The sequence below is a fragment of the Peromyscus leucopus genome, chromosome 23 (assembly GCF_004664715.2).
Source record: "Peromyscus leucopus breed LL Stock chromosome 23, UCI_PerLeu_2.1, whole genome shotgun sequence".
NCBI classification, from domain to species: domain Eukaryota; kingdom Metazoa; phylum Chordata; class Mammalia; order Rodentia; family Cricetidae; genus Peromyscus; species Peromyscus leucopus.
This window is the reverse complement of record NC_051082.1, coordinates 315,472-343,016: the sequence shown is the minus strand read 5'-3', so window position 1 is coordinate 343,016 and position 27,545 is coordinate 315,472. Positions and strand designations below refer to the sequence as shown.

General features: G+C 42.3%; 2 protein-coding genes across 9 annotated transcripts in view; one reads left to right on the top strand and one right to left on the bottom strand.

Annotated features, from left to right (window-relative positions):
* Window positions 1-875: 875 nt before the first annotated feature.
* Window positions 876-27,545, bottom strand: part of Golga3 (golgin A3) — a 49,254-nt gene continuing 22,584 nt past the window's right edge. For all 8 annotated transcript variants that reach the window (XM_028856992.2, XM_028856991.2, XM_028856990.2 and 5 more), the window contains 15 exons: window positions 24,613-24,774; window positions 23,880-24,248; window positions 21,823-21,900; window positions 20,561-20,824; window positions 19,410-19,504; window positions 17,280-17,496; window positions 13,792-13,935; window positions 12,838-13,035; window positions 11,471-11,587; window positions 9,333-9,472; window positions 7,894-8,026; window positions 7,616-7,738; window positions 5,753-5,914; window positions 4,929-5,092; window positions 876-4,288 (listed from right to left, as the gene is read on the bottom strand). In XM_028856992.2, the coding sequence (XP_028712825.1) occupies window positions 4,117-4,288; window positions 4,929-5,092; window positions 5,753-5,914; window positions 7,616-7,738; window positions 7,894-8,026; window positions 9,333-9,472; window positions 11,471-11,587; window positions 12,838-13,035; window positions 13,792-13,935; window positions 17,280-17,496; window positions 19,410-19,504; window positions 20,561-20,824; window positions 21,823-21,900; window positions 23,880-24,248; window positions 24,613-24,774 (2,538 nt within the window). In that variant the 3' untranslated portion in view covers window positions 876-4,116. The remainder of the gene's footprint in view (window positions 4,289-4,928; window positions 5,093-5,752; window positions 5,915-7,615; window positions 7,739-7,893; window positions 8,027-9,332; window positions 9,473-11,470; window positions 11,588-12,837; window positions 13,036-13,791; window positions 13,936-17,279; window positions 17,497-19,409; window positions 19,505-20,560; window positions 20,825-21,822; window positions 21,901-23,879; window positions 24,249-24,612; window positions 24,775-27,545) is intronic.
* Window positions 15,522-16,944, top strand: LOC114682901 (40S ribosomal protein S15a-like). The gene has a single exon (XM_037198572.1). The coding sequence runs from the start codon at window positions 15,588-15,590 to the stop codon at window positions 15,978-15,980; it is 393 nt and encodes a 130-aa protein (XP_037054467.1). The 5' UTR covers window positions 15,522-15,587; the 3' UTR covers window positions 15,981-16,944.

Sequence of the window (27,545 nt, the reverse complement as noted above, 5' to 3'; positions counted from 1 at the left end):
CTGCAGCCTAGTAGGTGCCATTTTCAACTCTAACTCTAGTTCAACTATGGAAGAATATAAAAGGCTTGTAAAGGTGGTATAAGTGTCCTCATAGCACATTAGGGAATTCAGCTGTGCCCCTTGTAAAAGTATTATCCTGGCTGTGTTTCCTGCCCGTTTATATCCCCTCATGAAACCCTCACCTGAATATCTAGCTGCTTCCTACCATTTGTTGTATTTGGAGAGGCTAGAGTAGGTAGGTTGGGGAAGACTACAAGGGGTATGCTGCTACAGGGAAGCCTTCATCTTTGCAGGGTAAAGGCTTTCTAGGTGTACCCACATTCCTGTAAGTAACCCCTCACCTGTGCTCTGTAAAGAACCCCAATAAACTCATTGATTCCCCAGAATGAACTTCCATTGTTATTTATATCTTCCCGGGTCCTTCTCCTTTCCCATCTTAATTTTAACTGTGTGGCTTATTAGTAACGCGTAGCTGAAATAGACCTGGGTGATTCGTTGATCAAAAATAAAGGGTGAATAAAAACGACAAGAAATTGCTTAGGATACAAAAATTAACCCAGCAGAGACTAGTCAACTCAAGAGCATTGAGTAGACAGGCCCCCAACATCTCTGCTCCCTGCACATGCTTTTGCATGTGTGCTGCTTCCTTAAGGTGATGATGAATGAAGGCTAATGAAGGTCAACATGCTACTTCGGCTGGTCTAAACACAACAAGGAGTGAATCTTCCTTTCCTATCTCAAGCTCTGGTAGGACACAATTACCTTTTAAAATGGTGTGAAACAACATGAGATTAAAAAAAAAAAAAAAGCTACTCCCAAATATGACAAAATGCTATTACTAAAAAATGAAGCCCCCCCAATGAAATATGAAAACCTTTACCAAAAATAGTTTATTGCATAAAATGTAAGGAATTCCCAAGCACGCTTATATTTTTAAAAAAAGCAAAACAAAAACAAATCAACATGCCTTTTAAAGTTACAGTCTGTTAACTGTAATAACAGTTTTCCCTGGAAAAGAGCCAACATGAAGATTGACTCTTGTAAAGAAATTTTTTATAGAAATGAGAAACTCAAAAATTGAAATTTTGGACCCTCTAAATTGGACATCAAACCAAGGATTCTGTCAGAACCTAAGACTACTATAGAGTAGATTTGGCTAGAATTCCAAACCACTGAGCATGTTAGGGTAAGACTCAGGATATCTCATACCACAGCATTATTCTTTATCATTAGGGTCTATCTCATACCATAGCATTATTCTTAACATTGGGATCCTTGGAAGGCTCTTTTTCTTTTCAAATATGACGGTCCTTTCACTCCCATAATCTTCACCTGTTAATTTTTGTTTCAAGATACATGAAAATACGTTATGGTGAGCCTATAGGCCTATGGCTTTTACAGTATCCAAACACTGGGACAAGTTACATTTTGAAATGGAGAAAGAATTTAACACAAGCTTTCTGATATATAACAGACTACTTTCTGAGAGGGCTGGTCCTGTTCCCTGTACCCCAAACCCAAGTAAACTCAGTCTCACATCTCAAAATCACTGCCTGCTACAACAGTATAAAAACCTAAGATCATGGAATCAATCTGACATGTACAATAAAAAAAAAAAAATTGGAAATCTCATGGCAATTTTTTTTGGACATAAGAGAAATAAGTAATATTATAAATCATGCAAGACAAGGTGTCAGCTATAGGACATGATATAGCATATTTGATATATGCACAAATGTTATGCAATGGTAAGCCTCCCTTAGAAAACAATCCTCCAGTTGCCTACAGTTTTTCATGAGTAAACCTAAAATTCCTATTTTTCATTACACAAGCAACAGTAATTCAAGCTGTATTTACCCAAGAATAAGCTCTGGGAGGTAAAGTACAATGGAGTCCCTTGGAAACAGGAAAAAAGCAAAACCAATCAACTAAACAAACAAATAAAAAAATACCTTAATTGACAGCAAATTTGAAAATTCAACTTCAAGGTGAGTTAAGGGACCCTAAGAGGATGCCATCTCCAATCTAAGAGTCCTCTGAACCACAAATGTGAGAAAAAAACACATTGGTGCACAAAGATGGACAGTGAATGGAGCCAAAACATGCCAGACCCAAGGACCTGCAAGGTAGATAACAAAGCCTAGAGGAAGTGCCATTTCTGAGGGTGTACATGCACATGGGACAGCAAAACAATGGAAGAAATATGTTAAGACATGAAAGCAACTTTCACTTGAGTTCAGAATGAGCTTATCCATTTGAAGACTTTTCCACACAGGAGAAATTAGCTCTGCTGCAGAATAAGCCCAACCCAAGTATTATTTCTTGGTTTTGAAATTTAAAATACAAAATAAATAATGTAAATTACCATCCTTTTCCTAATTTCTAACTTACAGATAAAGAGGGTATATTAATATATAATGAGGTTTTCAATTTTTTTTTTTTTTTTTTTTAAGATTAACCCTGTACAAATGCTATATACATTGTAAAAGTTCCAATACTTACTAGGGAATATTTTTCAAACACCAGACATCATTGTGATTACTTCTACTTTAACCATATCAGTTAATCTCCTAATAGGATATTAGAAGAAAACAACTGATTCCCCACAAAATAGACAAATCCACTAAAAGACACCTACCTGGGCTAATCACTAGTGTTCAGAACTTACTTTTTCAGGCTTTTCTCTCCCTTCTAACTTAATATTTCAGATCATTTTTTTTTTTTTGTTTCACCTTTGTCTTTTTAAATCATGGTTTCATGTAACCAAGCCTCAAACTTGCCATGTAGCTGAAAACTGGTTTTGAACTGATCCTCCTCCTGATTCTACCCAAGTGCTAGGATTACAGTCATGAATTACAAAACCCACCTCATTTTAAATTTTCTTCACAGGCTTTCACAAAGGTTAAAGAACTTAACTCCTTTAGTCAGTATATAAAGTATTAGTATATGATTTGGGAAGCAGATTGCAAAAATCCCATATTTAGCGCCAACTTTAAACAAGGTTTCTGTCTCTGGACCTCCTGTCTTTCAAACCACAGCTGCCCACCTTCTCCTAGGTATTCTGACTCCTAGTAATACCAGTGTTTAATAGAGGTCCAGGGTAGTTCCAGATGACCACACAGACATTCACAGTGCCCCATTAATACCATCTTTGGGACACAATGGATACAGCCTATAACCCACACACAGACTAAGGCTGCCTCCTTTCCTGCTCCTTTCTTCTTCCTGTGCTCTCCAAATGTCAGGTCAGCATTAGGAGACCTTGGAGATCTTCCATCCCCTGCTAGATGCCTGACTGGCCCTGCCTGTTGGTAATTCAAAGTGAGTAGAACCACATAAGGCCACAGACCTGAGAGGTCAATGTTAAGAATTCATGGAGATGCTGGCAGAAAAGACCCTCAGAAATAAAATGACTAAAACAACTCTTTCTGTGCGAGAGTATTTGGTTTTAGGATGCATAGAAAATAAATTATATTTCTTAAAATACATTTTTTTACTGACATCCCTAAAGCTACATGTACACTGTTTCTCAATATTCAAAAGGCAATCAGTTTGACAATTAGGTCTTTAAATAATATAGGTATATAGTTTTTTTTAAAGACTTTCAATATTTATATATACATTCTATATAGGTAGAATAGTTTGAAAAACAAATGGAATAAAAACAAAAGGTGCAAATAAAACTTCATTTCTGTAGGAAAGTAAAGGTCTTAATGAGTACAACAGTAAAGACTTCTAGGTGCTGATGCCTACTGCGCCTACTCTGTAGTGCCTGATAGGAACAGGTTCCTGGCAACACCCTTAAGTCTGTTAGCCACACATAAGATCCTTCCTTCTACAAGAAACTGTTCAGACATTGAGATTTCACCAGTGATCCAAACTCTGATGTTTTAAAGATTTGGTTATTTCACGGGAAAAGCTAGTTGTTTAAAATGACTATTTCTTTAATCCTTGCCTCATTCAGTTATTTTAATCCTCAATAAAAGGTAAAGGGAAATTTAAATCTCACCTCTCCAAAAACAAAAAACAACCAGAAGCACACAATCAAATAAATAATATTAACAAAAGAATATTTCTTCAGCAGTCACAAATACTTGGTGATGAAGACAACAGTAGTCATTGGCCCTGCCCTTCTCTGGGGACATTGTTTTGACTATGTGGTTTTGTGTCTCCCCTGGGGTGGGCATGCTCTGCAGAGGCAGCTTCCACCTGAGCCCATGAGGACAGGGACTCATGCACAGTGATGGTATGCTCCTCCATCTGGCGCTGCAGACTGTCCATTTCCTGCCTGGGGAGATGAGAGAAGACAGAAGAAACCCTAAGTTATACAAGGACCAGACAGAACCACTAACCATACCTCTCTAACAAGCCACAGAGGTGGGCTCACCACCATATGTGGTTCCCTCAAAGACCAATAAATGTGTCACAGACTAGCAAAATCAGCTGGGGTCAAAGAAGGCAAAAAGCTCCTGGCATTTTTCCCCCACTCTGGGCAGAAGCCAGCAAATAATCTAGCATAGGTTTCTGTTTTCTGAGAAGTGCTTCCATCAGAAACATGAGAAAGATATGAAAGCCTGATGCTAATCAAGTTGCTGTCTGGAAACCACCTGAGGCCACTGCCACATGTGACTTCCCCTCATAAGGTCACCTGACAGGGTCCTCTGTGCTGGCCTCTTCTGTCCTAAGCTAGGAGGCTCAGCCTATAGGGGACAGGTATAACACCTGACCTTTTAAGGGCCCACCAAGATAGTTTACTTAGCTATTTTCACCTTACAACACGGACCCTAGAAGCTCTGCCAATAAAAAGCCTTTACTTCATAAGAGCTTCAAAGCCATAGACACCCTACAAACAACAGAAGAGATGCCCCCAGGAAAAACATGACATGTCTAAAGGCTGAAAAAATGGGGCCATAGAAAACAGATCATACTTGAGCTGCTGCAAACAGCTGTTGAGATTCTTGAGGGGTTCCTTGCTCACAGCAGGCGGAGGCCTCAGCAGCTCCTCTAGCAATGAGGCTGGGACAGGACAGTCTGGTATCTTGATGGGTGTTGCAGGGCTGGATGAGTTGGATTCACCTTTTGGCTCTTTCTTCTGTTTGTAAAAGTACATCATTAACCTCTCTACAGCTCTCCTCATCTCCACTATGACAACTGATCCCTCCTCCCCCATGTCCTCCTGCTGAAAAGGAGACTGACTGAATTGCCAGGTTTATAAAGACAGTCTGACAGTAAGTGGGTTAAGAAATACTAGCTGGTTCTGCAATCCTAAGCACAAACCACTTGTGCCCTACCCTCAGGAAAAATAGCTAAACACTGCATCAGAGCTCTCTTGTGTGAGCTTCCCTAAGAAATTAGGCAATATTTAAGTAGATTGTACAAATAAATAAATAAACCTGCCAGGTATTTGAACCCTCCAGCAGGGTTGATAATAGCATGAGGTTCCCACCTGAGCCCATCCTGAAGCCAGTGTCCCACAATGGCAGCACAGCAAGGCTGTGTGCTCATTAATTTAAAATAGTATTACAAGATATGTGTATTCAAGAAGAAAAAAATTTTGTTGAGAAAGTTACCAAAATAAAATGTTTTGGCCCACTTTCCAAGCATAGTTCTCTATGATCTTTGTGCACAGCAATATTCAATGTTGGTTAAATGTATTAGTTGAGCTGTGAATGACTAGAAAACCTGCCAGTCTCCTGCTCCAACAAGTCTAAATGAAATAGTTAACCTGTAAGGGATGTAACCTAAATCCTACCTTGGCTGCACCACGGCGGAGATCCAGCTTGAGCTGTTGGTTCTGCTGCAGCAGAGTTTTCATGTTGTTCTTCAGTTCAGACACTTTTGCTTGAAGCATAAACTTATCCTTCTGGGTCTCAGACAGATCTTCCTGTACCATTTCCAACTCAGACTTGACAGTCTAAGGAAAGTGATCAGATTTTTTTTTAAAGCTAAAAGATCCTAAATACCTGGCATAGCGAGTGACACATGCCTATAGCCCCAGCAGTGGTGAGGCTCAGGAGGCTCATGGCCGGTTTTAGCTACATAGCAAGTTTGACATCAGCCTGGGCTACATAAGAGCCTGTCTCAAAAAACACGCACTGTAGCCTGGTGGTGGCGCATGCCTTTAATCCCTGCACTCAGGAGGCAGAGGCAGGTGGATCTCTGAGTACAAGGCCAGCCTGGTCTACAGAGTGAAAAGGCTACACAAAGGAACCCATCTTGAAAAACAAAACAAAAATCTTAAACACACTTTAAGATGTTAAGTTGTATGTCAGTTTTGAGGACTTGTTTTTTGTTAGGACAAGTTGTATTTTTCATAGCAATTTCCTCTATAGTTACCTAGGCACTGACAAGTTCATTGGAATAAAACCCGAGTTAAAAAAATATTTATTCTATTTTTAATTATGTGTATGTGGGTTATGTGCACATGAGTGCAGGTGCCTGGGAGGCCAGAGGAAAGAGAGCTGGATTCTCTGGAGCTAGTTACATTTGGTTGTGAGCTGCCCCATGTGGTGCTAGAAACTGAACTTGAGTACTCTGGAAGAATAACAAGAGCTTTGAATTGCTGAGCCATTTTTCCATTTCCAACTCTTAACATTATTTTTAGATTGACTGATTGATTTATGTGTGAGTGCTTATGTGTGTTTATATGAACATGCAAGAGCTTCTCAGAGGCCAAAAGAGGGTGTTGACTTTCCTGGAGCTGCAATTATAGGAAGTTAAGCTGCTATGTGAGTGCTGGAAACCAAACCTAGGTCCTCTGCAAGAGCAGTTAAGTGCTCTTAATTGCTGAACATCACTGCAGCACTCCTGACACTGAACATTCAGCCTTTTCCAAACAGCAATATCTTCATGGCCACAGTTAACCCCAAGAATCTTTAAAATCCTGTAGTCAGCTATTAGACTAAGTCAAACCATTCCTAAGAAATAGTATAACCCAGTCTAATGACTTCAGCCTTTTTTTTTTGGGGGGGGGGTGTTGAGACAGGGTTCTCTGAAGCCCTGGCTGTCCTGGAACTCACTGTGTGGAGCAGACTCAGAGATCCACCTGCTTCTGCCTCCCGAGTGCTGGGATTAAAGGCGTGTGCCATCACACTAGGCCATGCCATTTTCCTTTCCTTTCTCTCTTTCTTTCTGCTTCCTTTCCTTTCCTTTTTCCTTTCCTTTCCCCTTTTTCCTTTCCTTCCCCTTCTCCTTCCTTCCTTCCTTTATTTCTTTTTTTACAAGCAGGGAGTATTAGCAAGTATGTCTCTGGTCCTCTCCCTGAGTAGAAAAAACTATTCATTTGAGCCTCCATGGAGAAGTTAATCATAAACTAAGCACCAGAACTAAAGCTACATGCTCCTGGTATACTTCATACAGCTTAAGAGAGGGATAGTGCTTGAGTTTGTCTCAGTTTCTCTTCCATCTAGCTGTATAACCTGAACCAGATAACCATGCTGAATTTCACTGTAAAATGGAGACAGTGTCTTCAGATCATTGAGGTAGGGTGGGGGAGCCCAGAGGGTAATCCAATTCAATGAGAACTCTTCTAACACTCAGCCTGTCAGGTATTCAGTAGCTAGGGACTGCACCCCTTCCATCCAGATCCAGGGCGTGGGATAGAGATACTACCAACCTGCAATGTCTGTTGTGTACTCTCTAGTTCTTTCTTGCCATGTTGCTCTGTCAAGTCAAGCTGCTGCTTCAGGGACTGAATTTCTCGTTCTTTCTGATCCAATTCCCATTTGAGATTTTCCATCTAAAAGAAGAAGACACATGACTAACACAATTTTAAAATGGTGCCTTATAGTGTAAAACAGTTCTAAGGTATTTTTACTCATATTTTAGTATTACATTTAGAAAAAAATATAATTTCTGTCTGAACAGACAGGGCAGCAGGGACCTAGCTGTCACCTCTTGGCTCCCTGTGGGCTGCTGGCTCATCTGCTCATCCAGCTGCTTCTGTAGGAGCTGGAGCTGGGTTCTAGCTTCTGCCAGCTCAGTCTGGAATTGTGCTATTTCTTGAGAATGCTTTCCCTCTCGAATCCTGGCATTTAAACAAACAAAAAGGTTAAAAATAAAACGACAAACTATGAAAGCATGAAATTTGCAGGCAAATGGATGGAACTAGAAAAAAATCATCCTGAGTGAGGTAACCCAAACCCAGAAAGACAGTCATGGTATGTACTCACTCATAAGTGGATTCTAGATATAAAATAAAGAACAATCAGACCACAACCCATAGAACCATGGAGGCTATATATATAGCACGGAGGTCCCCTAGGACGACTGTGGCTTATAATAAATTTCGGTTTTACTCAATTATTGAAAAAAAAAAAATAGCCAAATGAATGGAAGCACATGAACTATGAACCAAGAGCTGAGGGGCCCCCAGCTGGATCAGGCCCTCTGAATAGGTGTGACAGTTGATTGGCTTGATCAGTTTGGGAGGCAACTAGGCAGTGGGACCAAGTCCTGTGCTCATTGCATGAGTTGGCTGTTTGAAATTTGGAGCTTATGCAGGGACATTGGCTCAGTCTGGGAGGAAGGGACTGGACCTGCCTGGACTGAGTCTACCAGGTTCATCGCAGTCCTCGGGGGAGGCCTTGCCCTGGAGGAGGTGGGAATGGGGGGTGGGCTGGGAGTAAGGGGAGGGCGTGGGAGGGGGAGAATAGGGGAACCCGTGGCTGATATGTAGAACTGAATGATATTGTAAAATAAAATAAAATAAAATAAAAAAAAATAAAATGACAAAATTCTCTCAATTTGTCCTCCAAGGCTGTCCATGGTGAAGACCCTTTACCATTGGCTGGAGACAGTATGGAGTACTTCCAATGCTCTATTTCCACTAACGCTGCAAAGAAAGCCCTTTGTACTCTGGAAGACACAGTCTATTCACAAAACTCAGATTAGGGTGCTGTCAGACACTTCCATAACACAATAAACCTCTGGGGCTGCAGTAGAGGTATGTGGACATCCCTAGGTTTATCCTACCCTTTCCACATGTCTGAGTTGATGTTGCATTAGTGTGAAGCTACAATGAATCTCTGAATACTCAGGATGTCCTTGGATTGAGTGCTTAAATGGAGGTTCTTCCCATTCCAGGAAGAAGTCAAGGAAGAGCTAGGTTAAGGTTAAGCTCAGACTTCCTGAAACAGTCAGATGACTCTGTTCTTTTGACTTGTCCCTAAAGTACTTGGCACCTTAGGGAAAGACAGATGACTCTGTGAGATTCAAATGAATTAAAGATGAAAGAAAATCCCAATAGCTCTGATGTGTTCTATGGAAAATGGACACTAAGGTCACCACGGCCAGCCCTGGGGTGTCCTTGTGTGCAAGCATCAGGTACTCACTGAAGCTCATCCGCCTCAGCCTGCAGTGTCTGTACCAGGTGTTCCTTTGCCTGTAGTTCCTTCTTCACCTCACTCAGTTCCAATGTAGCTGCCTTAAAGTGGCGGCGGTTGTGTCCAGCTTCTGCCCTGACAGCAGCCATCTAGAAGAAAGTAAGTTGACATTACTCACACACAAGTTGTACCATGATGAATGCTACAGGTTTGATGGAATACCAAGTACCAACACTGAAGCCCCTCCCAAACCCACACAGAACTGGTCTATCTTGTGTATTTTCCTCTCAAGACCAACTTACAGATAAAGATGAAGATACCTGGCTTTATGCTCAGCACACAGTGGACTAGTGACATATAGGTGACAGACTCTGCTGAATGAAAAATTTTACTCACAGTTTTCTTAGTTTTAAGAGGTTGTTTACTCCTCAACTTTATCTATTTATTATTAGTTAAGTTTATTCCTAATTCTTATATTTCCACCTAATTATAAGATTTAATTAAGATTTAATTCTATGTAATTGGCCTCCACTGAACATTTGTTGATTTTCACAGTCAATAATAGATTTTCTCAAGATTTCCAAGCAAACTCCAAATAATAGATTTTCTCAAGATTTCCAAGCAAACTCCTGAATGCATAAGAAAAAAATTCCATTTTCTTTTCTAATAATTTAGCAATATCAGTTAGAGAAACAACTACAGCTGGTATCTGGCTGAGTGGTAGAGTCATTGCCTAGCACTTTAGAGGCTCAGGGTGCACTACAAAAAAGAAAAAAAGAAGGTATCAACAGTATCATCATTAGTTATTCAATTTACTCTATACTTGTATTTTAATGGGCCTTAAAATTGTGTCATATATTTTTTGTTCAAGTTGTTTCCATTTGAAAATAACTGCTTTTAAGATGAGAACTAGCTGGGTGGTGGTATCTCATGCCTTTAATCCCAGCACTTGGGAGGCAGAGGCAGATGGATCTCTGTGAGTTTGAGGCCAGCTTTAAAATTATTTTTATTTAAAAAATTTTTCCTGGGCCAGTGAGGTGTCTCACTAAGGTGCTTGCCACACAAGCCTGACCATCTGAGTTCAATCCCTGGAACCCAGATAAAGGAGAAAACACGACATGTGTGACATGACTCACACACATCATGTACGTATGTACACATGATAATTAAAAAAAATTTTGAAGTTACAATTATTTTTTACTGTCTCAGGTGGGCATTGAGGCATATCTGTAATCCCAGTACTTCGAAGGTGGGGGAAGATCATGAATTTCCTGGCATGATGGTACACACCTTTAATCCCAGCATTCAGGAAGCAGAGGCATGTGGATCTCTGAGACAGAGGCCAGCCTGGTCTACACAGCCAGTGTCAGGCCAGCCAGGGCTACGTCATGAGACTCTGTCTCAAAATACAGCAACAAGAAGTAAAGAGTTCAAGGTTATCCTCAGCTACACAGCAAGTTCAAGAACATCCTTGCTACAAGAGACCCTGTCTCAGGGGGAATAAAAAGAAAAAAGAAATTTGTGCATGTAAGTAACAGGTTGTACACCCACAAAGCAGTGGCCCTGATTATCTGCTCTGTGTCAGCAGGTGTGTTAGTAGGCAGCTCACATTCTAAAAGAGGGGAGGGTATAATAGCCACCATAGGCCTCTACTGCAGATCATTAAAGCTGGAATGTGGAAAGGAGCCAGTCACAAAGACAAGTCTGTATACTTTAAAGCAATATACAACCATATTTCTTGACTGATTTTAGACAAGGTCTTGCCATAGAGCTTAGGCTAGCCTCAAATTCAGTAAATAGAGCTCAAGCTGGCTTTAAAGTCAGGATCCTCCTGCCTCAGTCTTCTAAATGCTGGGATTACAGGAGTGTGCACAAATGGGAAGTATGCAGAAATGGGAAGTGTGCTTTTTAAATTCTACAGTTCCTTTCCTAGCAAAGACTAATGTGCATATATATAGGTGCCTCAGTCTGACCTTCTCAGTCCTTCATTGCTAAAGTCACTTAATGCCATTTTCTACAAAGGAACAGTGTTCTCTGCAGTCTCTGTCCTAACAACCCCGTCCTTAGAAACAAACTCAACACGGAAAGGGCACCCCCATAGTCTACATCTCCTGGAAGGCCCTATGAATTTGAAGCTGACCACATACCTGTTCCTTCATGCTGTTTACTTTCATCTTTTCTTTCTCTAATGAGGCTTGTAAGGCTTGGACAAGTTGCTTCATCTGGCGATCTTCCTCCTCTTTGCGCTGTAAAACTGCCTGCACCTATATCACATTATGAAAGGATGAATAAGGAACGATATCAATACCCAAGCATCTATACAACCTGCAATACAATTTGGGATCCTCTACAGTCAGCCATCATGTGGAGCTCAGTAGGATGGTGTGGTGGTTTGAAAGAAAATGCTCCCCCAATGGAGCACTATTAGGAGGTGTGGCCTAGATGGAAGAAGTGTGTCACTGTGGGGATGGGCTTTGAGGTCTCTTTTTCTCAAGCTTCCCTCAGTATGACAGTCGACTTCCTGTTGCCTGCAAGATACAGCACTCTCAGCTCCAGCACTATGTCTGCATGTATGCTGCCATGCTCCCCTTCATAAGCATAATGAACTGAACCTCTGAAACTATATGTGAGCCACCCTCAATTACATGTTTTCTTTATAAGAGTTGCCGTGGTCATGATGTCTCTTCACAGCAATGAAAACCTAAGACAGATGGTATACATAGTGATGACATCACAGGAAAGGAAACAAGGTAGGGAAGGTTAGAAGCCCCTCTCTGGGGCTGGAGATGTAGCTTGGTTGGTAGACTGCTTGCCTAATAGGCACAAAGCCCTGGATTTGATTCCTAGCACTTATGTATAAAACAACAACTGGTGTGGCTATAATCCTATGACACAAGGCAGAAGGATTAGAAGTTTAAAGTCATCCTTAGCTACCTACTGCGTTTAGGGATAGCTGAGATGTATAATCCCTGCCTCAGAAATGAATTAGGTGCTGAAGTCTGATCTCACAAATTGTGTCACATGGCTGTGTTCAATAACATAGCTGAGAACCAAAAAGAAGAGGCAAATGTATTATACAAGCAAGGCAGCCCAGCAAGAACAGAAGTGGTAGGAACTAGAGCAAAATGTAAATTAACTAAGTTAATGTAAGTTCAGCTACCTCTAAAGCACTGTAGGACCTACGGAGCTGAGAACAGAACCTACAATAAGACACCAAGTTGGGGTTCAAATCCCAGTTCTAAATGATATCAGGACTTAGAAAGTGTCTTTTGCACAGGGTCTGGCATGTCCCACCAGGAGCCTACTATGTAAAAGGGACTCATGAACTTGATACAATGACCACAGGCTCTTACAGCTGGGACATCCAGGTTTGTGCAATGGCCAGGTTCCTCTGAGCCTCTGAGCCAGGTGTGGTGGTCCCCTGAAAGTAGCTATGACTCAGTGTGGTGAGACACTGACAGTAAGTGTGGTCCACACAACTCTCATGCTGCTCCTGGCAGATAGGTCTCAGCACCTGGAGATTCAGCTGCACCAGGTCAGCTTCCCTCTTGGCTAGTGCAGTCTCTAGTATACTGTTGTGCTCCCGCAAAGCTGCATTAGACTGTCCGAGGCCAGTGAGCTTCCCTCGCTCATGTTCTAACTCCAGAGCCAGTTTCTTATTTGACTCTTCAAGACGTTTTATCTTCCTTCTGAAGCCTCTGGATTCTTGAAGCTGAAACATATAGGTACATGTAAAATTTCATGCTCTGGGCAGGTGTGGTGACTCATGCCCATAACCCCAGTACTTGGGAGGCAGAGCCATAAGGATCAGTTCAAGGCCAGACTGGCTATATCAAAAGCAACCCCCCCTTCCCCCAGACTTATTACCTGTGAAGCTACTGCTCTTTTGGGTTCACAGACACTGCAAAGGGCCTTGCTAAGCTACTCACAAATGGGCATGGGGTTGGGTGATCTCAGCATACCCATTTGAGGACAGGATAGAGATGGCTGAATAAAATACACATCCCTAAAAGTTATGTAATATTCCTGGAGACCCTACTGTAGCAGCGTGGTAGGCAGTGGGGTAGGACAGGGGTTGGTGACAGGGCCCTTAGTGATAACACTGCCTGAATAGGGCCAATAAACTGCTTCAGAGTTTTCAGTTCTTTGGCAAATTTAATTTGGGTTTGTTATTTACAATCAAAGCATTTTAACTGGGAAAAGAACAGGATTATCTAACCTTTGGACATTGAAATATGACAAATCTGTTAGGACGGATTCATTGCTATCCTGGGACTTATGTGGCATACAAGCTACAGGCTAGACACACCTTCCTTAGAATATAAGTCTCAGTAGCCATTTTGTAACTGTAAAGAGATAACTACTGTCATCCTCCCTAGAGTACTGGCAACAATCTGGTCCACCAACAATCACAAGGTGCCCAAGTGCCAAGGAGCAAGGCTGAGCAGACAGCAAATACAGGTGTTACCTCATCTTCCAGCTCCAGCACCTTCTCCCGGGACTCTTCCAGTTCCTGGCTAGTCATTGTGATCACCTCCTGTAACTCCTTCTCCAACAATATCTTGCTTTGGCCAACATTCTGCAGTTCTACCTCCAAAGCCCGAATCTTCTCCTGAGAGCCAAAATGGGAGTCATGTTTAGTCAATGGCCCTTCCCTCTTGCAACTCTCATGGACACATAATTGACTACAGCCTAGATTTTGTAGTTGTTGTTTTTAAATTTTTAAATTTATTTTGTGTGTGTGCATGTATGCAAGCATGTGTGTAGGTGGCCTTGTGTGCATGTAGAGCTCAGAGGACAACTTGTGGGAGTCAGGTCTTTCCTTCCACCATATGCCCGGGGATCAAACTTAAGTTACTAGACATGGTGAAAGGGGCCTTTATCCACTGAATCATTTAACCATTTAACCCTGTTGTTTTGTTTTGTTTTTGAGACAGACCCTCCCTTACTAAAAAGCCCAGACTGGCTTTGAACTAGTGAACCTCTTCCCTCAGCTTCACAAGTGTTGGGATTACATCACTAAACCCAACTCAGGAGGCTCTATTCTTTTGTTTATTTGTGATAAGGTCTTGTGTAGCTCATGCTGGCCTAGAACTTGCAACAGCCAAGATTAGCCTTGAAATCCTGATCATCCTGCTTCAGCCCCCTGTATACTGGGATTATAGGTTAGAGCCATCATTCCTGGCTGGAGGTTCTATTGTTGACTCTTGTGTATGACTGAGATAAAAGGATATACAGTAAGACAAAGTCATTTCCTTACTCTAGCCTACCATAAACAAAACCACAGCTAAAGCTGCTGGGAATATTCTGTTCCTCAATTGCAGATTCTAGACTCCAGAGCACTCCACTTGCAGGGCAGTGGTGGTGCACGCCTTTAATTCTAGCACTCAGGAGGCAGAGCCAGGCAGATCTCTGTGAGTTCGAGGCCAGCCTGGTCTACAGAGTGAGATCCAGGACAGGCACCAAAACTACACAGAGAAACCCTGTCTTGAAAACAACAACAACAAAAAACCAAAAACCCACAAAAAAAAAAAAAAAAAAAACCAGAGCACTCCACACCTTGCTGCCTCTACTAGGTGATCCAAAAGATTTAAAATGACAAACAGAAAGGAACATGGTGATTGACTAGAGACCACTCAATATTTTATAAAATAACAGAGTATTTACTTATTCAACTGGAGAAGCACATACCTATATAATCTTCTAACTTATAATGATACATCTATAATCAAAGAACTTGGGAGGCTAAGGCTGGAAGATCAAAAGTCTAAGACCAGCTTAAGATACAAGGAAAGACCCTGTTTTAAAAAGAAAAACACAAGTTTGGCACTGTACTATACACCTGTAATCCAAGTATTTGGGAGGTGGAGGTATGAGGAATAGAAACAAAGCAATCCTTACCTACACAGTGAGTTCAGGGCCAGCCTGGATTACTCTAAAACATCAAGAACAAAAACACAAACAGGGAGCTGCAAAGATGGCTCAGCACTTAAGAGCACTTTTCACTCTCTCAGAAGACCACAGTTTGATTTGTGCAAGGTGGCACACAATAGCCTCTAACTGCAGCTCAAGAAATCCAACACCCTCTCCTGGCCTCCCATGGCATCTGCACACATGTACACACACGCGCGCGCGCGCACGCGCACACACACACACACACACACACACACACACACACACACACACACGAAAAATAAAAACTACTAAAAACAAAAACAAAAAAACCCTAGAGGCCTCTTTCTGCCATCTTTCCGCGCTGGCACCATGGTGCGCATGGATGTCCTGGCTGATGCTCTCAAGAGCATCAATAATGCTGAGAAAAGAGGCAAAAGCCAGGTCCTTACCCAGCCCTGCTCCAAAGTCATCATTAGGTTCCCAACTGTGATGAGGAAGCATGGTTACATTGGTGAGTTTGAAATCATTGACGACCACAGAGCTGGGAAAATCGTCATGAACCTCACAGGCAGGTTGAACAAGCGTGGAGTGATAAGCCCTAGATTTGGTGTGCAACTCAAAGACCTAGAAAAAGGGCAGAACAATCTGCTCCCATCCCGTCAGTTTGGCTTCACTGTACTGACAACCTCAGCTGGTATCATGGGCCATGAAGAAGCAAGACGAAAACACACAGGAGGAAAAATCCTGGGATTCTTTTTCTAGAAATGTAAAACACATTAATAAAAAGCCTCTATGGACTGTGAAAAACAAAACAAACAAACAAACAAACAAAAAACCCTAGAGAACAGAACTTTCCTAATGAAGTGACATTTGGATGACCTGGACACACATACACTGTTGCCCCCATCAGAGCTGTGTGGTTTACTGACCTGTTACCCTCATTCTGTCACCTCTCAGCCACTGCAGCAAATACAACCTGTCTACCTGTCAAAGCTCCCCAACTTCACAGTCCTAACGTACACCTATCTACATGAAAGGACAGGAAAGTGACAAGGCTCACTTTCCACATTTACTGTGAGCCAGGCCAAACAGACCAGCTTTCCACTCAACTCCCAGCCTCGTGCTTGTCCCCCTAGTGCCTCCTACAATTTTATTTTATTTTTTTCTACTTTATCAGATACTACCTCCTGTACCTTCCTCTCTCACTGCATATCACACCGGTACTGTCTGTCTGTATCTCTCCCCATGAGTCCTAGGGTTATACAGAGAAGATTATAGGACAGAAGTAAGTTCTGCCTCTGCCCCTCAACCAAGAGCTCAATTTCTACAGGTCAGGGAAGCTTCTCCAAAGGCACATGAGATAGTACATATATGTAAGTCACTAAAAGTCCAATGGCAGACCTAGTCACTAGTTAAAGAAATGTTGTCTATGCCAGATGTGGTGGTGCCTACTTATGCTCCCAGTTACTTAGTAAGCTGAGGAAGGACTACAAATTTTAAGGACAGCCTAAAGATAACTTAGATTGTCTCCAAATGAAAATTAAAAATTAAAAAGTAGAGGAGGGCTGGCAGTGTTCTCAGTGACATAAGAATTTTAAAGCAAGAAAATGTTGACAGAATGCACTTTTCCTATTTTCAAAAGAATCTTAAGGACTCTAGCCAGATATAGTGGTGCATGCCTTTAATCTCAGCACTCCAGAGGCAGAGGCAGGTGGATCTCTGTGAGTTCAAGGCCAGCCTGGACTACAAATCGAGTTCCAGGACAGCCAGGGCTATTACACAGAGAAACCCTGTCTCCAAAAACAAACAGGGGATAGAGAGATGGCTCAGAGGTTAAGAGCACTGGCTGTTCTTCCAGAGGTCCTGAGTTCAATTCCCAGCAACCACATGGTGGCTCACAACCACCTGTAATGAGAGCTGGCCTGCAGGGATACACGCCAACAGAACACTATGTATAACAAATAAATAAATCTTAAAAAAAAAAAAAAAAGACCACAAACAAACAAAAACAAAGCCAAAAGAGTCATAAGGACTTTGACAGGGAGAAATGTGTTTACCTACATGTAGAACAGGGTCACTGCTGCCACCAGTGCTCTGAGCTCTGAGCTGGCTAAGCTCTGCATCTGTGGCCTCCTTGGTAGCCAGGGCCTCCTGCAGGCGGCGGCTAAGGATGCTCACGGCGTTCTCATAAGCCTTGTGCTTAGTCTTCATCTCCTTCTGGGCACTGGTCAGATCCGAGCCCAGCCGCTTCATCTTCTGCTTCTGTTCTGTGATGGCCCTGAGACATGAGTGAAAAAGATGAGTTAACCTCTGGTGCAACCAGCCAGCTCCCTGGCCTGAAACATCAAGGGCACATACTGTAGTTCATCCTCCAGGGCTGGATAGTGTCTTTTTTGTTGTTTTTTTGTTTTGTTTTGTTTTTGAGACAGGGTTTCTCTGTGTAGCCCTGGCTGTCTTGGAACTTGCTCTATAGACCAGGCTGACTTTATACTCAAGAGATGTGCCTGCCACCACACCTGGCTCAGGGCAGTGGATCTTAAGAGGCTTCAACTCAACCCTATTCTGTCTTGTCAGAACCTGGCTGACCCTCAGGAGAACTTGGGCAAGAGTGTTCTTGTTCTGGTTTGGTTGCTGAAGGAGACAAGGTATCCGTCAGGAGTCCATGCTAGAGGGACAAGAAAAGCAATGTGAATCCACTAAGTCACATCCACCATCATCAAGACCTGCCCTTAAAAATGATTCTGTGATGGGTATGGTGGTATACACCTGTAATGCCAGCATCTGAGAGGCTGAGGCAGGAAGATAGCTGCAAGAGGCTATGCTGGACATAGGACAGCTGGGGCTACACAGTGAGATCTTTTTTTCAACAAAACAGAATGAATAATCTTGTGAGGGCAGAGAAACAGCACACTCCAACCAAAAAATATCCCCAACATTCTTCCTGAAGGTCAAAAGCAAACTCTCATCAGATTTATGAAGATACTACTAGTGATAAAACACAAACAGCACAGAATATACCATGGCGTAATGAGGTCCCAAAAGGCTGGGACTCAGAACTCGCGCTATAATCTCAGCATTTAAGAAGGTGAAGCTGGAATATCACAAGTTTGAGGTCAATCTAGGTTATAAAGAGAAATATTGTCTCAGAAAACCAGCTATTTCAGCACTATTTGTAATAGCCAGAACCTGGAAACAACCTAGATGCCTGTCAACTGAAGAATGGATGAAGAAAATGTGGTACATATACACAATGGAGTACTACTCAGCAGAGAAAAATAATGACAGCATGAAATTTGCAGGCAAATGGATAGAACTAGAAAATACCATCCTGAGTGAGGTAACCCAAACCCAAAAGGACATACATGGTATGTACTCTCTCATAAATGGTTATTAAATATAAAACAAAGAACAATCAGACTGCAACCCACAGAACCAGGGAGACTACATAGCAGGGGGAACCCTAGGATGACTGTGACTTATAATAAGTTTTGGTTTTACTCAATCACTGGGCAAGCCTCAATGAAACATTTCACTATTAGGATAAGAATTTGTACTGTATCAAGCTGATAACAGAAATAAGTAAATTAAATAAATAAGAGAAAAAAACACAGCTATTCTGCCTCAAAAATAAATATATGAATGAATGAATAAATAAATAAATGGCCCAAAATGGTGTTTGCCTGCATGTGTGCTCATGTTTATCAGTAGTTTCTGGTAAGGGTCATATTTTAGGTTTATGTGTGTGAGCATAAAAGGATAAGATGGATGAATATCAAAGTGTCAACCTAGTGAGGGAGCAGGAATGTGAGGATACTGACACCAGTGTGTGTGTGTGAAGTAAGTTAGATTACATAAAAGGAGAAGGAGATTTTAGGGATAGGGATGGAGCTCAATGGTAGAGCACCTGCTTAGTATGCTCAACGTCCTGGGTTTCAGCCCTAGCTTGGGAGAGGGGGGTGCTTCTGTAAAGGATACTTGAGCAAGTCAACTTATAAACTCAGATATGTAGGAAAAAAGTAACTGCCAAATCATGCTGGAACTTTAGAACCTATGTTCCAGGCTACCTTTTCATAAGCCTGAGTAGAAAAAGAATCTGTTAAGGAACCCAGCAACATCAAGGACTGTACAGACTGTTCCTGCTCTCTGCAGAGCTGGTGCCCCTCACAGTAAGTGTATGCTTCTCAGACTTACTTCTTGGCCTCTTGCTGCAGTTCTTCTATTTGTTTCTTTAGTGTCTCGTTGGCCTCAGTAAGAGCTACCATCTGCTCTTTGTCAAACTGCAAAGACTTTAAAAAGAACAAAGAATGGCCAGTAAGTAAAAAGCCACTTACTTCAGATATTGGTCACTGATGAACCATACTTCAGAGAGGTCAAAAGCTTTTCTCAGGCTTGAAGAGATGGATCAACAGTTAAGAGAACTGGCTGCTGTCCTAGAGGACCCATGTTTAATTCTCAGAACCCACACAGCAGTTTATAATCATTTGTAACTCCAGTTCTAAGTGATTCAATGCCCTCTTCTGGCTTCCATGGGTGGCATGCACATAGTACACAGATATACATGCATTCTAAATACTCATATACATTAAAAACATTTCTGGCCACTGTGTCCAAACCATTAATGCCTTCCGGGCAGGAAAGATAAGCTCAGGTTAGCCCAGGCCTTAACTGATACCTCATGAAAGGAACAAGCAAGGTGCTTCTGGGTGAACACTGGACATACCATCTTTATATAAACGTGCTGGCCACTTGTCTACCTGAATCTTGCCCTGGACCTCTTAGGGACTTTCAGCATGTCATGTGTAAAATGAAGCCTTTTTTTTTGTTCTAGCATCCTGCATATCAACTCTCCAAATTCCTCACCCCAGGAAGTGTTCCCTATTTGGGACAGATCTCTACCCATAAGTCATCCCTTACTCCTACCTGGTCTGATCACCAAGCCAGTCACCACACTCATTAAAACAGCAAGACTCAGGGGCAGTATGGCTGTCCAAAGGGCATGGGCAGCTACCTGATTCTCTCAGTGACTGCACCCTGCCTAAACTCAGGCTATCTGCAGAACACTCTCTCCTTTCTGTCTGCTGCCTACTTTGCAGACTTCAAGGCTCAATGACTAGCTCCAAAGACCCTGTCACAGGGTGGCATGTTCAGATGCTCACTCTTCTTTGTTTCTTTCATATAGCACCACAACCTGGACTTATCTGATTATTAGTTTTTGGGAAGGCCTTGTCTCTAGATTGTTTTAAAAGCCTTTCTTGGCCAGTGCTCCCTGTTCCATCTTGTACACAGTAAGCCCTCAGCACAACTGGCTGAACCTTCACAAGAACCTATGTATTGCATCTCACCTGTAGTTGAGTCTCCATTTCATCTCGTTCTTTCTGCACTGACTGAAGATGCCCCTCAAGATCTGCCATCTGCTGGTGAACCAGGGACATCTCCTTCTGCAGTCGTGAGTGTTCTACTTCCACAGTCTTCTTCTCTCCATGCACCTTCATTAGCTCCTGCCTCAGTTCCTTCATCTCTGAGTCCAGCCGTTTTTTTGTGGCTTTCAGCTCGCTAATGAGTTGGTCTTTGGAAGTAGCATCTCGCCGATAGGCCTCTACCATTACCTTCAGGAAAGACAAAAGTAATAAGCCAGTGCCAGTCAGCATCTTACCTAGGGAATAAGGCTGGCTTAAATAAAAATGTTTACCAACAATTCAAGGTATAACCTCCCTCACCCACGTTCTAGGCATGGAACCCAAAGCTTAGAGAATTAGAGGCAAATATTCTAACCACTAAAGTACACCTCTAGCCATAGGGCACAACTTTTTATACAAAAACAAAACAAAACAAAACAAAAACATGTTAAAATCTGACACTACTCATTGAGAAATACCAATGATGATGGCATGTCTGGATTTCTGTCACATAACATGACTACAAATTATGCGGGCCCCCCCCCCACCAAATCTGGACATTGTATGAAACATCCCATTATCCTCCTGGAATCCTTGTATCTTTCGGGTACTCTCACAAGGGCTAATCTCCCTTTGGCCAGGGTGCTTGGATTCTGAAAGTTAATCCTTTGCCTATCTCTGTAATAAACTGAAACACAACTTATAAACAAAATCTGGAGGATCTTCCTCTCTTAGAACAAAACATTCAACTGCTGCTGGCAACAAAGCAAGGAGTCAGAGCCGTTCCTCCACCAGGAGACAGGGCTTCACAAGACAAAACTATGTCACAGACCCGTTTGGGTACAAACTAAATTTGTTTTTAATGTTGGGTTATGGCATAAGCTTTTCACATACTTTATACTGCAAACACAACCAACACACATTGACAAAAAAAAATGTGTAACACACACAGATCTTGGAGTGATAATGACAGGGTATCCTGACAGGTACTACATTGGTGGGAATTACATTCAGCATTGGAGGATCATAGACCCTAAGTCAGGGGAGAAACATCATGCTGCCTCACTGACTGCAATGGGGGACTGCTTAGAACAAGTACACTGCCTTTAAAAAGGATAAGACCTAGATGCTTCCCTATTTCTGATTCTGTTCCCCTGAAGCAAACAGACTACTCAGCAATAGCCCAACATTTGTTTCCCATGTCTTACCTTTTGCTGAAGAAACTGCTCCTTTACCTTCTGCACCTGTTTTCTCAATGAGGCTGTCTCTTGCTGCAAGTGCTCCACCTACAGGAGAGGTTTGCAGAAGGGTGGGTGGCCTGACAGTTCTAGGTCTGCACCCAGTGGCATTTCTTAAGCTGGGCAGTGGTGGCACACGCCTTTAGTCCTAGCACTTGGGAGGCAGAGGCAGGCAGCTCTCTGTGAGTTCAAGGCCAGCCTGGTCTACAGAGAGAGATCCAGGACAGCCAGGACTGTTTCACACAGAAACCCTGTCTTGAAAAACCAAAAAGAAAAAAAAAAGAGTCAGCACTAGCCAGAGCACGAAAAGTGGCTTTCGGTCAGACACATGATAGCCCAAGGGCTGCTCAGGCAGGACACAGAGCCAGCATCTTCCCTCCTTGCCACTTAAAAGTACAAAGACAAGGGGAAGGGCAGAGGAGTGAAAGAAAGGATGAGGTAGGGGATGCTCTAGATTAGATAGACTTAAGCCCTTCCTGGAATAGCCAGAGAGGAAATACTTTTAAGTTATTGTGAGCCACATGTCTGCTGCAGCTTCTCAGCTCTGGTCTTGCAGCAGGAAAGCAGCCAGACACTACATAAAAGAATAGAGTGAGGCTCTCGTCCAATGAACCTCAATTTACAACATCCTATATCCTTGTGACTTAAAGCATACCAGAGACCAGCCCACCCCTAATATCTGGAAGCTTGTAGAAATTGCCATCTCAGGCCCCAGACTGAGACAGATCTGCACATAAAGAGCCCCAGGGACTCAGGAATACACGATATATTGGAAGGGTTACTCTGGTACAGCAAAAAGCCTTCTTCTGCTTTGTTATCTCATGTGAGAGAGAAAAAAAGAGAGATTCTGGGGACTGAACCCTGATGCATATGAGGCAAGTATTCTACCACTAAGTCACACCCCAAGCCCAATAAAAATGCTTTTGAACGCCCTATCAGGACTCTTATAGCACTCTGCATGGTTCATTTCCATGATATATGGCAGAGATACCCAGACATAAAACATTCTTTCAATTATTATTACATTCTAAAGCATTCGAAATCATGCTCATCTGACAGCAGTTAAGAGCACTGCATGTGATCACCATCTTAGATGGTGGACTGAGGTCAGTAAACCCAGAGCCTTGTATGGATAGCTTTTTCTCAGAGACCCTTGAGGACATGTGTTCATTCTAACCAGCCAGGTGGGACAGCCAGCACCTGGGCAAGGGAGAGGTTGAAAGACAGCAGTTTCCCTGTAAGGCTGTCAATACAACCCCACCTCTCAAGTCAAGAAATAGACTTCAGAGCTCCAGCCAACATGCAGAAGAACCTCACTCCACTATGCTGTTCCATCTTTCTTTAAGGAAATCATAATCCAATACAGTAAAATTTCAACATGGTCAATACTGTCCAGTGTCAGTTGAGATCCCTCTTACAACTCCCTCTAAATTAACATCTCCAAGAGAAACAGACCATGATCCCTGATCCTTTGTCCTTACAGAGCGGAATATTCAGGCATAATCATTCAAACTCTAGTTCCACTTCCTGAGCATCTTTCTTTACTATGTATTTTTTATAGATTTGTCAGTTTCTAGCAGTGTCACACTGTTAGCACACTGCTGTTCCCCATATATGGCTTCCCCAGTGGGCTGTGCTTTTACATACCAGGACACTGGTGTTAAAAGGAGGAACCTACTATGAGCTATCTGTCCCACCCTGAACATATCACATCATGACTAGCTTGCCACATGTAGGAAGAGGAAGCAAAACCAAGTGTACTGCAGCTTCTCCTCCAGCTGAAAGCATAACATCAGCAGCAAAAACGTGCTTTCTTGTCAGATAACATTTAAAAGCTCCACACAAAACTTGTTCTCCCAGTATCTGGTTCCTCCACACCCAGAGGCCAATGGAGGAAAGGGTTACAACAAGAACTACTGGTTTCCTGCTCGAGAACACTCTTCCATTGGTCACTCACGTTTGTAACAGAACACATCCCAGAAAAGAATCAATCTATGGTCCTTCAAAAACAGCTAAGACAGTGTTACCTGGTTGGACTTGACAGCCAATTCTTGTCTCAGTTGTTCCAATAGTCCTGATGTCTCCTCAGTATCTTCTTCCAAACGCTGTGCTCCTCTGTCAAGTTCCTCCTTGTCATTCCTGGCTGAGTGTAGAGCCACTTCCAAAACAATCTTCTCATTCTGCAGGAAGTGAATTGTGTCCTCCCTGGAGTCAGCCTCTCTCTGCAGCTCCTCCAGCTTTGCTTGTAGCTCATCATAACGTGTATGCAGGTCATCAAGAGACTGCCCCTTGGACTGTAGAGCCTCCTGTGTGGAGGTGAGCTGCTTTATCACATCTAGGTGCTCCTGCTGAAGTGCTGCAAGCTGCTGGTCTCGCTGGAACAATGTCAACTTCACCTGAAAACAAATGATAAACTTAACATGCTGCCTTCCACCCTGGTACAAGAATTTATACATTTTTGATGTTCAGGATTTAAATACTTTTGATGGATTCATTGAAGGGTCTTTTTTATGTAAAATTTTTGAGTAGAAGAACATGAATAGAAGCAAACCTGGTCAGGCTGGCAACAGAACAATCTGATAGTACCCTTCAAATATATTCAACAGACATCTCAAAACAAACCTGAACTAATAATATAGCCTGATGTCAGAGATCACACACAGGCCACACATGAATGGCACTGAGACATGCATGTCAGGCAAAGCCCACATCCAAATAAATCTCTGTGAACCTAGGGTCTAGGAAGCAGCAGTTACTTACCTGTTCCAATTGTTGCTCCAGGGATGCTGCTGCATCTGCCACTTTTTGTAACTGCTCCCGTTCACCTTCAAATTCTTCCAGCCTCCTTTGGAGGTCCTCCTCCACCATTGTCTTTGCCTCCTGAATCTGTATAAATGCTGCCTCCTGATCCAACATGTCAGCCTGAATAAGAAAATATTGCTTCTTTTAAAGTTTATTTTGTGTATGAGTGTCTTGACTGCATGTATATATAGGTACCACCTGCATCCTTAGTGCCTGTGAGGCCAGAAGAGGGCATTGGATCTCCTGGAACTGGAATTAAGATGGGTGTGAGCTACAGGGTGCTGGAAATTTAACCTGGATCCTTTGAAAGAACAGCAAGTGCTCTTAACCACTGAGCCATCTCTCTAGCCCTAGAAACAGTATTTCTTAAAAAGCAGAAAAATGTGATCATCAATAACAAACTTCAAGTCTCATCCTTTACAGAGAAACACACATACACACTTGCTATGCAAGAAGTTCCTATTTATATGTCCATCCTGTCTATGAACTATAATCTGACAGGCCCAGAATCAGTGGCTGGTAGCTATTCACTTACCAAAAGGTAGAGGCAAGGCCAGGCTACTCAGGACTCTTATCCTAGCTGACTGAGACCCGCACCTAGCTACTTAAGAACCTGAGGCAGAAGGAGGACTGCTTAAGACAAAGTTTAAGACCAGGTAGGCAAAAGAAAAATAATGGAATTGAGATGGAGATATAGTTCAGCTAGGAAAAATGTTTGCTTGGCATGCATGAAGGCCTGGGAAGTACTGTATAAAACCACATGTGGTGATACACACCTGTAATCCCAGAACTCAGGAGGCAGAGAGGCAGAGGCAGGCAGATCTATGTTTTACACCAGCCATGACTACATAGTGAAACCCTGTCTCAAAAAAGTATAGTTTTAGTTGTTGTTGTTCAAGGTCTTCCTGGCTATACAGTAAGATCAAGGTCAGCATTAGCTACACGAGACCCTATTTCAGTCACTTAATCACTCAATCTCTTTTTAAAAAAGAGATCAAGAATGGAATGGATCTTCTCCCTGACCATGAGAGGACAGACCAGAAACATATCGATCCTTTTCAAGTGTGGAACATTAAATAACCTCTTTGATAAGACTTCTATTTGGAACTACTTAGTAAAACAAAAACAAGAGGAACCATGGGATCAAATATGGCATTTCTTTTTGTTGTTTTCTTTCAAGACAGAATTTCTCTGTGTAGCCCTGGCTTTCCTGGAACTAACTCTGTAGACCAGGCTGGCTTCGAACTCAGAGATAGGTGCCTCAGCCACCCACGTGCTGGGATTAAAGGTGTGCACAACCACCGCCCAGATAAACAAGGCATTTCTTAATAATTTGACTATATAGGTAAAACCTGGCATTGTGGTACTTTTTTTTGTTTTTTTTTAGGATACAGGCCTTTTAATTATATTGTATATATGGGGGAAAGATACATACACACATATGGAGGTCAAAGGACAACTTGTGGGAGTCAGTTCTCTCCTACATGTTGGTCACAGGGACTGAACTCAAGTCATCAGGCTTGGTGGCAAGTGTCATTGGTTCTTTACATTATTAGTTACTCATTATGGCTTTCAACATGGTTCTCTTCCATTATCTGAGACAAATGGCTGTGTGCTCCACATGGAAAAAAGAACAGGTAGAAAGGTGAAAAGATGAGAAATCAGACAAGCCATAGGAAAGCTGAATTCTTGTGTAACTATCTATGAAAAGTTGGGATCAAAAGTGACCCAGGAATGCAATTCACAACCATTAGTGACTGTTTTTTATTTTTTTATTTTTATTTTTTTGTTTTTCGAGACAGGGTTTCTCTGTGTAGCTTTGCGCCTTTCCTGGCACTCGCTTTGGAGACCAGGCTGGCCTCGAACTCACAGAGATCCACCTGCCTCTGCCTCCCAAGTGCTGGGATTAAAGGTGTGCGCCACCACCGCCCAGCCGACTGTTTTTTTTTTTTTTTTAATAAAAATTTATTTTTATATTTAGTGTGTGTGCACATGCATGTGTTCAAATGCACTTGAGAGCAAAGGCACACAGACCATGGTGCCATTATGGAGATCAGAAGATAAGTTGCAAGAGTCAGTTTTTTCTTTTACCATGTAGATTGCAGGGATCTAACAGGCTTGGCAGCAAGCAACTTTACCATTCTGCCAGTCCTTGACTAGATGCTTTATGTTTTTTTCTTTTTTGCTTTTTGTAACATGAATAAAAATGGATATTGTGGCTGGGTGGTGGCAGTGATGGCACGCCTATAATCCCAGCACTTGGGAGGCAGAGCCAGGTGGATCTCTGTGAATTCGAGGCCAGCCTGGCCTACAAAGTGAGATCCAAGACAGGCACTAAAACTACACAGAGAAACCCTGTCTCAAAAAACAAACAAACAGGGCTGGAGAGATGGCTCAGCGGTTAAGAGCACTGGCTGTTCTTCCAGAGGTCCTGAGTTCAATTCCCAGCAACCACATGGTGGCTCATAACCATCTGTAATGAGATCTGGCACGCAGACAGAACACTGTATACATAATAAATAAATAAATCTTTAAAAAACAAACAAACAAACAAAAGATATTGTGGGACACGTATATACTCATAATTCATAGGACAAAGAGGCAGGAGGTTAAGAGTTCAAGGTTATCTTAGTTATAGAGAGTTTGAATCCAGTCTGGCTACAAAGGCCTGTCTACATAGGTTAAGGAATCATCTAGAGCAGCAATTCTCACCCTATGGGTCAATATATCAAATCATTGGGGGTCTCATATCAGATATTTACATTACGATTCATAACAGTAGCAATCGGAAAGTTATGAAGGATCAATGAAATAATTTTATGGTTGGGAGTCACCATTACATGAGGAACTGTATTAAAGGGTTGCACTGAGAACCACTGATCTAGGGTGTT